Below are 13,696 nucleotides of genomic sequence, written 5' to 3'. Positions count from 1 at the left end.
GGATTGTTAAGTTTACTTTTAAAGTTAAAAAAATACTAAAAAAGCGTCTCACATAAAACGCTAATATTTAGGAAGAAACGTATCAGGTATCAATAGACAAAAAATACCAAAATTCGTTGTGTCATTACACTTGCCCACCAATAAATGTATTTATAAAAAAGGAGTGATGTTTTCAGGTATGAGTCAGTTGAGTTGTGTTTCAATTTCCTTTAAAGTTCATATATACAAGTGATTTATACTTTTAATTAGTAGATACCCATCTCATTGTTTCAAAGCAAACAATAGCAGATATGACCTGGACAAGTACTTGAAAATTCGTTTACCAGGAAGTTTTTTGTTTTGTTTTATCTTCCCTATACGAATGTCGTACGTGTTAATCCCAGTCACTACTCCAAATCCAGGAATCTTGAGTCATGTAGTTATCAATGTTTGCAGTCTACCATGTTTGTTTTTCGTGATGTAATATAAACAGACAGTTGGTTCTATTTTAAATCTTTACTTGTTTTCTCATTTCGGTACTTTTAAGGAAGCATTTTGCTCATTGTTGAAAAGCTTTACGGTGACCTATAGGAATGTTCAAATCGTTCACCCTTGGTCTCTAGAAATTGCCTGAGCAGACATCATGCTAAATCTTTTGATATTAACTCTTTTGAATGGTTTCATTTACATGTTAAAGTTTCCCCTACGAATGATCGTCGGACATAAAAAGTGAAATAACAAAAAATACCAAACTGCAAGGAAAATTCAAAATGGAAAGCCCCTTAACAAATGGCAAAAACAAAAGATCAAACACATCAAACAGATGGAAAACAACTGTCATATTCCTGACTTGGTACAGGCATTTCCTTATGTAGAACATGATGGATTTAAACACTTATATGACCAGAAAACTTATCAATTATCCAAATTAATTTGAAATGTTAGCATACAACCACTGGAAAATGTATACATTAAAACAAAGAAATAAAGTTAAGTTTTGACGTTTCATTAACCAGATAACATTCGATTTCCATATTTTATCATATTGACAGATGTCACGTGTTTAACACTTTTGATAAGGTACTTTCTACTTCCCTGTTTTAGAACAAACACAATTAGTACTTTACAGTCATTTTATCAGGAAGTTGTTTTCCCTCATTGTTTCAGCTTTCTTAAACTACTGCTTGAAAGTATACACGAAATAACCCCAGAAAATGCAACGAATGTATGTCCAGGACTACAATGAACAATTGTTAAGGTTTATACAGAAAACATATCTCTTCGTGTAATCATCGATTGATATTTGACCATTTCATAGACGTCAAGTTTATAACATATTCCTAATTGCTTCAGAATTAAAAAAAAAATGTCTGCTTAATTTTGTTCAATCGTTTCCATCTCATTTGTGTCCACAATATATAAACAACCTTGATTAGATTCCATTTTATCATACCAATATTCAAGGCAACATTCATTGTATGTTCAATGTGTCTTAATTTTAAACAAAGTGACGATCAATTGATATCAAAATACTGCTTTAGTCTGACTTGTGCTAACAGTTAAAAAAAAGTATAACAAAAATACCCAACTCCAAGGAAAATTCAAAACGGAAAGTCCGTAATTAAATGGCAAAATCAAAAGCTCAAACACATCAAACGAATGGATAACAACTGTCATATTCATGACTTGGTACAGGCAGAAAATTGTGGGTTAAACCTGGTTTTATAGCTAGCTTAACCTCTCACTTGTATGACAGTTGCATAAAATTCCATTATATTGACAACGATGTGTGAACAAAACAAACAGACATAATAGGTAAAAATGTCAAAAATAGGGGTACAGCAGTCAATATTTTGTTATAATCTTCATCAATATAAAAACAAACACAAAAAGGCATATAGACAAAGCACATTAGCTAAAATGAAAGACAGGAATACAAAAATTTAACTCAATGACGGGATGTATAAGTACAGAGCCACGTCAAATGGATATCACCAAACATAGACTAATCAGTAAAAGTAATATTCATGAACACAAATAAAAGAATACTATAACTTATTAAGATGATAAACAACGTAAGTACCCAGAATCTATACTTCAAGACGATCGTGTGTTATTTGTGTTGTAAGTTGATACGGAATATTTATCAAGAAGGTCTTGGTATCTTCCGACGAACTTTTTTAGAAAAAGGACGAGACGTTCTTTGACATACCCCTGGTTCATCAACTTTCTACTCAGACACTCAAACATACTTTTATTTCCAAAAACGAACGTACCGGTTCCCGGATGTTATGAAGTACAAAGGCAGGTGCTTCTCCAACATGCAAGATATTTTCTACTTCACAATTTCATACAACTATTTATTTTTCAAAAGCAATTTCATTTTTTTTTATGTATAAAAAGAAACTTCTAACAATGGTTAGATAAACATAAACGTATTTATCTCAAAATATTTCACTTAATAAAAAACTTTAATTGAAGTTTTTTCATAGACTTAGTGGTCAATTCTTTTAGATGTTAAACAAACTGTTGAGGTAAAGAATTACTTATTTTTAAACAGTCCCACTTTAAAAATAGAAAAATATTTTGGAAATTTTGGTATCAATTGAAAGTGTAAGGCCTTTTGTCACCGTACAACTATTGGTCAAAGTATTTATTAAATAATAAAACATTTTCATAATTGTCAGCTTTTTAATAACTAAACACAAGTAAAGTCAACAACAGTTTACAATATTAAATCTCGAACAATGGTGATAAATTTCAAATGGACCGATTAATAACTTAAAGTTAGTATTCAATGTATTTTATGATTTCTATATTTAGATTCACCATGGACAAAAGTAACAGAAACCAAGAAAATGACGACGATGAAAATGTGTATGGATCGAGAAAAATTACATACTTGGAAAAATACATGGTTAAACATTTCCCTTACCGTGGAATGCGCAAATACACACCATTAATTAACAAATATGAAGAAGGAGGGATGTTTATCTCAAACGATGTTTTCGGATTGACAATCAGGCAATTTGAAAGAATGTATAAAGATTGTCTACAAAGAAGGAAAACACATGAACAATGGATCCTCAATCTTAGATATCCTGACAAATCATCCAATGAATATCTAGAATACTTACAGAATTGTACAGACTGCGATAAAGGTAAATACTTTGTAATGTCTTAAACATTTGAAAACAAAATAGACAACTACAGGTTTGAGCTAGATTCTGATGTAGCATAACTTAAAATCAAACATCATAAGACAGGAGCCTTATAACTAAGTTGTTGTCGTTTTTTGTTGTTAATCAGATTTGTTGTTTGTTTATCATGTTTATTGTTTTGTAGAGGCCGTTGGTTGTCTTGTTTGAATTGTTTTACTTTTGTCATTTCGAGGCAATTTTTAGTAAGCTATTTACTTTGGGTGTTGTTAATTGTTGCTAGCATCTTCGTACTTTGGTCTCTGGTGGATAGTTGTGTTATCGGCAATAATACCACATCTTCCTATTTTTACATGGACAACACAATGACTTAAACGCGATAGACAAAGAAAAAAAAACAAGTTCATAAAATACTATACAGTAAACTAGACTGAGAATTTCAAACCTAACAGGAAATAAGGGTAGCATTTCGGTGCTTCGGAACGAAATCATTCCTTGATCTTATATAGGTATAACTGCAAATGGGGTAACAAAATGGTGCTCTGGAATTTAACAGTTGCTGTTTTAATATCTGTCATGTTGTTATTCGGAAGAAACTAATAAGGGTTACGTCTCATTGTGTTATCAAAATCTATGACCAGTGGATGGGATTTTCTCATTGATAATATAAAAAACTTCTGTACAGAAACAAAAAATGTTTAACACGTTGAAATGACTTCCTTGAAATAATAATTATTTATATATTTGTACAAATAGGTAAAATAAAGACAACAGTAGTATACCGCTGTTCAATAGTCGTCAATCGATTAAGCAAAAACAAATCCGGGTCACAAACCAAAACCGAGGGAAACACATCAACTATAAGAGGAAAACAACGAAATAACAGAAACACTGAACAATTAAAGATTGATGTTATATATATACAGATATGTAATATTTGTTATTAGGACAATGCTTTCAACGTATTGATACATATACGGTTTAAACATAAATATTTTTTGAATCACACAAATAATGTAAAATGCATTATGAATCCAGTCATAGGGCTTAAGCTAAATCTTCAACAATCATGAAGAATATCTTTCAAATTAGCGAGTGCGAAACGTTTTTCTGAATCTTTGTTGAAATAACCCCAAATTTGAAATGAAATTGCTAAAAATTTGGTGAGGTGGAAGGGACTATTTTAATTTACCAACACCAGGAACCTTCACAGATTTAGATAATTGTATATGGAATGCATAACTATGTTAACTACACATTTTTCTATTCGTTGCTTATATAAGATATTGTAATCATAATAAATTTTCACTTTGAGAAGGCAAACCAAACATTTAAAAACCTTGTACCATATCTTCCTAATACAATGTATGCTTAGTGTAGACAAACTTTTGTTTCAAATATCTTTTACATTTTATAACTGTGACATTTACTGCAAATGACCTGCCAATACCTTTTTTATCTTCATGTCTATAAGAACAAGGCCGATGTAATGTGTCATTTACTATAGTTGGGTTACTCTAGCCGTAATGATCGTCTACTTGAAACAGATCTTGGGATATTACGTTATATGTACAGACGTCAGTATACAGTTTTATGATACATCAATAAATAAATACATTTTCTTATACATGTTGTAGAACACTCTCCTTGGCCTGAAAATGAATTAAAGGAAAAAGAATTATTTGAACTTTTAGTAAAGACAGTTGGTACTGAAATAGATATACGTACTAGACAAAGATTATTTATCGTAAATGATATGGTCGCTAATTCGATGAATGAGGATAAACAAATATCGAGTGGAAGTTTGGCAGAAGGACTAGATTTACGAGGAAGTGACGTAGATATAATGGCAGTAATCAATAAAGCAGTTGTCATACGGAATGTACGGAATACTAAATATTTCAAAACAAAAGTACAGGATGTCAAACACTCGAAGCAACAAACTATATTTGTTATGGAGACAGATAATGATCATCCAGGATTTACTCGACTGAGATTAATAGCCGCAGGGGGAACTATCCCTATAACATCTCAAAGCATTGAATTTACTAAAAAAGGTTTATATTTATCAGTGAATGGATTTCTCAATGGTATAAAGATACAACATCCGCATATGAACCTAGTAACACACGGCCCTTGTTTAACATTTTCTGATCAATCTCGCGATGTTGCATTCTGCCTTCGAAGTAAATATTTACCTTACAACGCAACTCCATGGGCAATGCGTAATCGAAGGCAATGGCCCCCTAATTCCGTGATTGACAAGATTAAACAATACGGATGTTTGGTAGTACCCATAGGGCCTAGGAATAAGCCAGATTCTAATATATTATGGAGATTGTCTTTCTCTATGGCAGAAAAACAACTTGTGTATTCCTTTAATATTACTCAACTCTTATGTTACGGTCTTCTGAAAATAACATTAAAGCGTATCGTTAACACATATGATGATGTCAAAGATTTATTGTGTTCATATTTTCTGAAGACGGCTTTATTCTGGGTCTCAGAGGAAGTGGATATTGACACATTTCAAATACCTAAATTGTTTCATTGTTTTTTCCTCTGCTTGAATAAATTGATGTCATGGGTAAACAACTGTTTCTGTCCAAATTATTTTATACCTAAACACAACATGTTCCTAGAGAAGATCACGCCAGATATGTTCCTAGAGAAGATCACGCCAGATAACAATAAAATACTACTACGTGTACTGAACAACATACAGGTTGACGGACTTGATAGATTGATGAGGAATGTATTCCCGTCTTACAATGGAAATTATCTTTTGTTACGTACAAAGAGTGAATCTTCATTCGTTATGCTAGACTTATTATTTTTCAGAATTAGTATTTATAGAGTTGTGAGTAACTTTTCACAGTGTTATAAACTACTGACACTAACTGAATCTTTACGTAAGTCCGAATTGTCCGCGTTCATTGCTGATGTATGTAAATATGAATACAATAGAATCAGTAAATTTGCAGTACAACTACTGCCACCACCAACCACGAAAAATAAAATGTACAAAATACACAATCGTTATCATAAACATTTACAAGTCTATCTCAAGACAGATGCTGTGTCGGGTTGGTTGTTATATGCGTCGTTTTATTATGTGACAGGACAGTACGCTGTAACACTAAAACTGATAGATTATGTTCTATCAAGATGCTCACCTGATTTGGTGAATATGGAATATACCTATCGTGAAGCACGTATTAACAGTTACAGACAAAATGTACATTCCACAATGACATTTATTGACAGGATAAAGATAGCCGTTTCAGATAGTGTTATTTACATGAAAAACTCCTCTTTAATCCCAGGTGTACTTCAGCTAGAGGTGGAAAACAGTTGCATTGCTATACTACCCATAACAATGTCTCACTGTCTTAGATTTCTATGCTATAATCATCTTGGTGAAATTATCAATAGACAACAAGCGTTACGCGATTTACATTTAAGAGTGAAAGAAGATTGTCATAACAGATTTATAAGATCATCTGATGCATTAACAATACTTGGAGTATGTATGGAATTGTCAGGAGATAAGAACGCAGCGTATGATTGTTTTCATGAAGCTTTGCAATGTGATTTTATAATATGTCCTTCAGCAGAAATACGGATTTCAAAACTTTTTGACGTCTAATAAAAGCTTCATCTTTGTATTGTTAAAGTATCTTTGAACTTTACAATGAAACAATTGTCTTATAAATAAAAAGAAACAATGGAAAATTTGAAATAAATACCAATGACCTTAACATGCTTCATTTTTGATACTAGATGTATACGTTTCCACACTGTAGTCATTTTATAATATATACAAAAACAAAGGAAACTACATTTACTGAATAGATATACGGCCCTGAGTTTGTTAATAGTACATCTTCAATGGCTAAATTATGAAAAATTGTATCTGTAATACAATGGTGATAAGGAAGAACACAAAGACAGTTAAGGCTGCCTCATATCTTGACTTACTACAAAATAGTATACCAACAATACCGATATCCATGGTAAATTGACAATGAGGGTCGGTTAAGAACAAACATTTCGAACAAAAGAGATGATTTCAGCTTCCAAATTGTAAACTATCCATTTTTATTTAGCATCATTCCACCAGCACCTTTATATGAAGTGTTAACATCTCAAATGAAACAATATTCATGAGATAAGTTTTCCTATCATGATTTGCTTGATAAAGTTTAGGTTTTGTTTTAATCTTGGTCATCCTCTGAAATAAATTTTATCAAAAACGTCTATTTTACTTCCCTTTACACCACCGTACCACAAAATTGAAAACCCTTCTTAAAGATTTTTTTATATATATATAAAGGGTAAAATATTTCGGCATGTGTTGTTAAAAATTAACCCTAGAATAAAACAAGCTACACCGAGGAACAAGTGATCAGAATGCTGAAATTTTTCATTGACAACGTCTTTGTTTGATTTAGATGTAGCCATATCCAGCAGATTGTTGGCATTCAAATGGAAATTAAATGTGCGCCTCTCCTTGCTGACCTTTTTTTTTTTATTTCCTATGAGTCGGCATCCCTTTTGATTCATGTTAAAAACAAGAAGAACAAAGAAGCTGGATCATTTGATTTCACATATAGGTATATTGATATTCTTTTCATTAACAAACCATTAGAGATTTTTAGTTAAAAAACCACATAAACATTATTTAAACATATACTTTTTGTACATTGCATTTGACTACTGCGGGATCCCAGTACCAGAATCAATGACAAACAAAACGATATCAATTTAGATATTATAAATTTCCTCATCTTAGCAGCAATATCCCAATTTCAACCACGTTTGGAGTATACATTTCTCAACTTGCAGCTGCTACGTATTCTCAGACTTTGTTAAACGTCATATGTGCCTGAGCAATTAATGAACCAGTGTTTTGTCAGATAGCATCTCGTCCTTTTTATCAAAGTGTTCATCGGAAAGTACCAAGACCTATTTGATAAATAACCAGTGTCTTCTTCACAAATGATAAAGGACGGTCTTATGTTATAGATTATTGGTGCTGAACCATTATATTTACTTTAATTGTTTCTTATATTTTCCCTTCTTCTATTATTTTCCTTTCTGATCAAATGAATCTTGTTATGGCTCGGTATTCCTTCATCAAGCTTTTTCTTTTTTTTTTCTTGATGCGTTCCCGATGCGGGTTGGAAAATACGACAATTCGGACGCATGAGGTTTTTATGGAAGTAATATGACTATTCTTTTTCCACATAAGTCTTTGTAAAATTGGCATTTTAAAAACAACATTAGCAGAATTTATTTTATTTATTTTAAAACAAATTAAAGACTAGCTGTTTTTAAGGTATCATTTAAAGAATTGAATTCATTACTGACATAGATTTTAACGAACGTAATCAATGCATCACTGGTAAATTTTTAAGTCAAAGATTTCGTTACAATTAATTACTTTAAGATGTTACTTAATTCTTTCTTAGATACATAGTACATTTGGCTGTACCTGTAGAAAACTTATTAAAAACGGCATTTCAAATTCTAAATTTTACGGTGATATTGTACTAAATGCGCAAAAATCACTATGTGATCCGTGTAAACTCATTGAACCTTTATTCAAACTTATTTGTAAAGGTTATCTTATTAATGTTGTAATAAGATCTTTGAATATTGTTTATATTGGCACAAATATCGATTTTGTCATCGAGAAATTAAAACATCACTATATTTGTATTCTTTTCGATTTATTTTTGAGATGTTTAAATACACATCCACGGTTATTTTCTGTATAGTGATTGCTTTATCTATATATAACATTAAACATATTTTTTATAAGCTTAAATCCTAGTAATCCTACTGCCTGTCGATACTTTCATGTCTTCTTTGGCTGTCCATTGCGTTAAAACACTAAATTTCTTGGATGTGTTTTGAATGATTTTAGTCTCTGATGCATGATTTTTTATTATTAATTGTTTTTGGCTTTTAACTAGCTTTTAGTAACTGCCAGTACTCTCAAATCGTACGTTCATGTTAATTAGACCTGTTGACACAATGTGTAATGCATTTGTGTTATTCAATGTTATACTTATTTTGTGTTAAATCTCGTCTCACTATTTTTTATATGTACCACCTTTACCAAGTATTTAGTATAACGATAAATTTTTACTTCTGTGCTCGTACTCTGAACAACAAATTTATTTTGTAAAAAATATTTCCGTATTCCTAACAACAAAATTATAATATATTTAAAATTTCCTGTTTATGTTATTTTATTTAACGCCATTTTGTCCTAGATTATAGTTGTCTTTTTGACATTGTTTTACATATTGTGTTTATATTGTGTCATAGATCAATTTTTTTCGTTCAGTGTATTTTTACTTATTTCTTTTTGAACGAGTTAAGCCATTTCAATTGATATTTTATAGTGTGTCTTTCTATGTTGTAATGTTATACTACTGTTTAAGGTTAGGATGAAGGTCGGAGCCTGTTAAAACGTTTAAACCCGCTGCATCTGTTTGCACCTGTCCTAAGTCAGGAACCTGATGTGGTTGTCGTTTGTTGATGTGGTTTATAAGTATTTCTCGCTTCTCGTTTTTTTTTATAGATTAGACCGTTGGTTTTCCTGTTTGAATTGTTCTACACTAGTCATTTTTGGGCCCTTTATAGCTTGCTGTTCGGTGTGAGCCAAGGTTCCGTACTTTGATCTATAATGGTTTATGTTTTACACATTGTGACTTGGATGGAGAGTTGTCTCAGTGGCACGCATACCACATCTTCTTATTTCTGTTGAAATATGTAGTTTAATCAATTATTGGAAACGGCATTGAAAAAACACATAGATTGCAGTCAATGTTTGAATATGAACTCAGGAAAATCATACATAAACAAATATAAAAAGAATTACATGACCTACCTATTTAGACTTACTACCAGGTTTATACTCACATAAGCAACACGACGGGTGTCACATAGAGAGCAGGACCTGCTAACCCTTCCGGAGCACTTGAGTTCGCCCCTTGTTTTTGGTGGGATTCGTTTTGTTCAGTGTTTAATTGTATATGTTGTGTTTTGTGTACTATTGTTTGTCTGTAGGTCTTTTTTTTAGCCATGTCAGTTTATTTTCGACTTATGAGTTTAAATGTCCCTTTGGTATCTTTCGCCTCTCTTTTACATCTATACAAAAGCATGAAGTATTTTACTTTAATTGCCTTTGTTGTTTTTTGTTGGAGGAGGGAGGCGGTTCTAATGCTCTTCAATTAACTAATTAGAGTTGCTGTCAACTGTTCCTCTGATTAGCCTTGTGTTAAAGAAACGTCGATCCGGCGTAAAACATATATAAATACCAAAGCAACAACATGAACAAAAGTCTACCAGGGTACACATATTGTAAATGGATCTAAAAGAGATATATCTGGGTAACAAACAAAGACTGAGGGAATTGCATGAACTCCAAATAGAGCAATACTTTGTTAATTCAGGGGCGTAGCGGCCGGTACGGCAGGTACGGCAGCAGCCGTATCAGTATTTTTTCTTGGTACGGCATGCCGTACCTAAAATTTTTATAAAAAATATTTTAAAAAAACAAGGTTTTTGCACAGGAACACAGAAAACAAGGTTTTTACAGGAAATAACAAAGATAGAAAATCCCATTAATGAGTAATAAGCAATATACGGCAAACATTCATTAATACCGGGACAGGTTCGTTAACTAGTATAACTGTTATATACGGTATACGTTATACGAGTTATCAAACATAACCCGGTACTAATCAAAATACAACATGATTTTACTTATAACAATATTAATCTAATCTAGCAAAAGATTTTGATAGATCATGGTCATGAACAGTCTTAGCACAATCAATAGCATCCTCTAGGGCCTTCTACAATTGTTCTGGTATAATCATATAGATTTCAGAACATCATTCAGTTAAATTACTTTTTATGTATGAAAACTATGACTCAGTGGCATGGAAGAACTAAATTTAGCAATTTCAGACGGAGAAATAAACGTTGTGAGGCAATTATTTGCAACACAAATAGTGTCAGTCACTTTACACCCACCACACAGTTACAGTAATCATGAAAATACAATAGATGAGTTGTCTCAAATCTTAATAACCGCCCACCTTCCCGCGATAGAGACAAATCAACGATTTTTAGCTGTGGAGACGAAGGGCGATGTCAACTGCCTGTATAATGCAGCTTCCTGTGTATTACAGGTAATTATTCATAAGTATGTTTATGTTTATGGTTAAACTTCACATCATTCTGCTTCTAGTCACCAGTACGATGGAAATACAAACCGACTTAAACAACACCAAACACACATTTCTTGACACTATAAATCGGTCGGAAAATGTCAAATTTAACGGTTAAATCAATGCTTGAATATAAGCACTCAAGCAGTCATCAACTCCGCTGTTTAAAGAGTTTTCGCAAAGAAAGTTTCATTTTGAACAAAACATACGAAAAACAGAATGCGAGTAATTTTCTCTTGTAATTTAACACTCTTATGATTGGGAATTTACGAATTTTTCGTCATTAACAAAAAGTGTGAAACTTTAAATACATTTTTACACGCTTTGTAAAGTAAATTTTATAAAAAAAAAAGTAAAAGACCAAATATGCAAAAACTCCGGGAGGCACTTGGATGTATATTATTTGCCATGATATCGGAGATTCATCCTCTCCAAATTTACAATCTACTGTGTGATAGCGAAAAAAACAAGCTGAAAGAAAGCGTTCCGTGACGCTAAAATCTGAAAGCAAGCGTTACGAATATACGCTGTGAATATTAATCCAGCAGTCACAATAGTCGATGTGCCACCCTTTGTCTGATCCTTAGAAAGAAAAGTGCATAATGATAGACCAGCCCTGGCCGCAGTGACTCATTTTTAGTTTAGATTTTTTTTTTTTTTTTTTTTTTTTGTCGCTGACAACAAAAATAGAAAAATGAGTTGCTGAAGCCAGGGCTGTCCTAATACGAGTTACAACCCCGTTTAACGCTATTGGAAAATGTTATTCCATTATATTCTCACAACGCATCCAATTCTTTGCATTTCTTTCCCATAACCAGCTTGTTTTCCTGAAATATCTTTTTTTGTATTTAATAAAAACTTACCTTTATGCACATTTCTATTTATTTATTTTTGTTTTTTGTTTTTTTATGTAGATAATAAAAACATTAGCCTGAGATTTACGATTTGCGTGAGCAGTTGAACTTTATGCGAATGCAAGTTTCTACACTAATCACGATGCCTTTAGAAATTATGGTGAATTTAAGACGTCTCTCTCTGGATCAGCTGAAAATGTTCTAACTTCGTTTATTTTAATTTGTTTGAACATTGAACATTATGTTGCTACTATATTTCAAGTCATTGCTTCAAAAATTCTAACATTGTTATCATGAACTCATTTGTCGTTATGGCAGTGTGACTATATTCACAATGAAAATAGATTTGTTCGCAGTGTCACAGATTTCCTCATTTGTCAATGTTTGTCTTACCCAAACTTGATATTGTATGAGAAATTCCGCAGGTCATCTATTTCTTGGTCTTTGTACAAGGAATTTTGATAATCTGTTCAACGTTCTGGACATAGTTCCATTTACCCCCTGACTACGTTTAGTGAAGATTTGATAGTCTAAAATAATGTTCTTAATTTCCCGCAACCGGTATTCAGAATTGCACCCATTTTTCTTTCTAAAAATTTCCAAGGAGGAGCACGCATAGAACCCTAGTAAGGTGTCCGAAACAAAGTGAAAGTATTAATTTTAGCTAAGATATTCCACTTTTTCTATCCAGTTGGATTCTTGTCTTTTTTGACACATTTCACATTTCAAATTCTTTTTTCTATATTTTCGGGGCGGATCCAGCCATATTTAAAAAGGGGTTCCAACCCAGGATAAAGGAGAGTTCATACCATATGTCCTCATTCAAAAGCATTGATCGTCAAATAAGGGGGTTCACCCCCGGAACCCGTCCCCCATCCCCCCCCCCCCCCCCCCCGGATCCGCCACTGCATAAGTCAAAATGTTGCTCATAAAAATAGGGTTTTCAGGAATGAAATTTATGTGTCAGGAGACGGTCATAATGCAGGATTTTGCACCATTCATCCAAAATATCTTGGGAACCTTGAGCGCCCCCCTCCCCCTGCCAAATAACGGCCTCTGCGAGGCGGGATGAGTCGCTTCGCAACCCATTAGATTTCCTGCGGTACCAATATAAATTTGACCAAAATAATGCAATCACAGATAGGACACAATCGGCACAATTGCAGATCAGACGACTTTTGGCTAGCTATAAAAATATTTATGTATAACTCATCATTTTCCTCAAAAATGCATGTGCCAAGTCAGAAACATGGCAGTTGTTTTCCGTTCGTTCCGTTGGTTGATATAGTTGAATGTTTGATTTTGTCAGTTCTATGGACTTCGCCCTTTTCCAATTTTCTTTGGAGTTCCGTAATTTTGTTAATACTTTTATGCTAAAACAATCTTGTCGCTAGTGAAATAAGACCCCAACTAATCGAATCGGTCAACCAATTTGTTATGGTGACCGCACAAT

The 13,696-nt window shown here is 32.7% G+C and overlaps 1 protein-coding gene across 1 annotated transcript; it reads left to right on the top strand.

Moving 5' to 3' along the window:
• The first annotated feature begins 2,809 nt into the window (after positions 1-2,809).
• LOC127723884 (uncharacterized) lies at positions 2,810-10,973 on the top strand. The gene is made up of 3 exons (XM_052230600.1): positions 2,810-3,140; positions 4,775-5,938; positions 10,945-10,973. Exons 1-3 carry the CDS (start codon positions 2,810-2,812, stop codon positions 10,971-10,973), a joined length of 1,524 nt encoding a protein of 507 aa, XP_052086560.1.
• The last annotated feature ends 2,723 nt before the right edge of the window (positions 10,974-13,696 follow it).

This window comes from Mytilus californianus, unplaced genomic scaffold (assembly GCF_021869535.1).
Source record: "Mytilus californianus isolate M0D057914Y unplaced genomic scaffold, xbMytCali1.0.p SCAF_13, whole genome shotgun sequence".
Lineage (NCBI taxonomy): Eukaryota > Metazoa > Mollusca > Bivalvia > Mytilida > Mytilidae > Mytilus > Mytilus californianus.
Note: the sequence above shows the minus strand (reverse complement) of the source record. Positions and strands in the feature narration are given on the sequence as shown.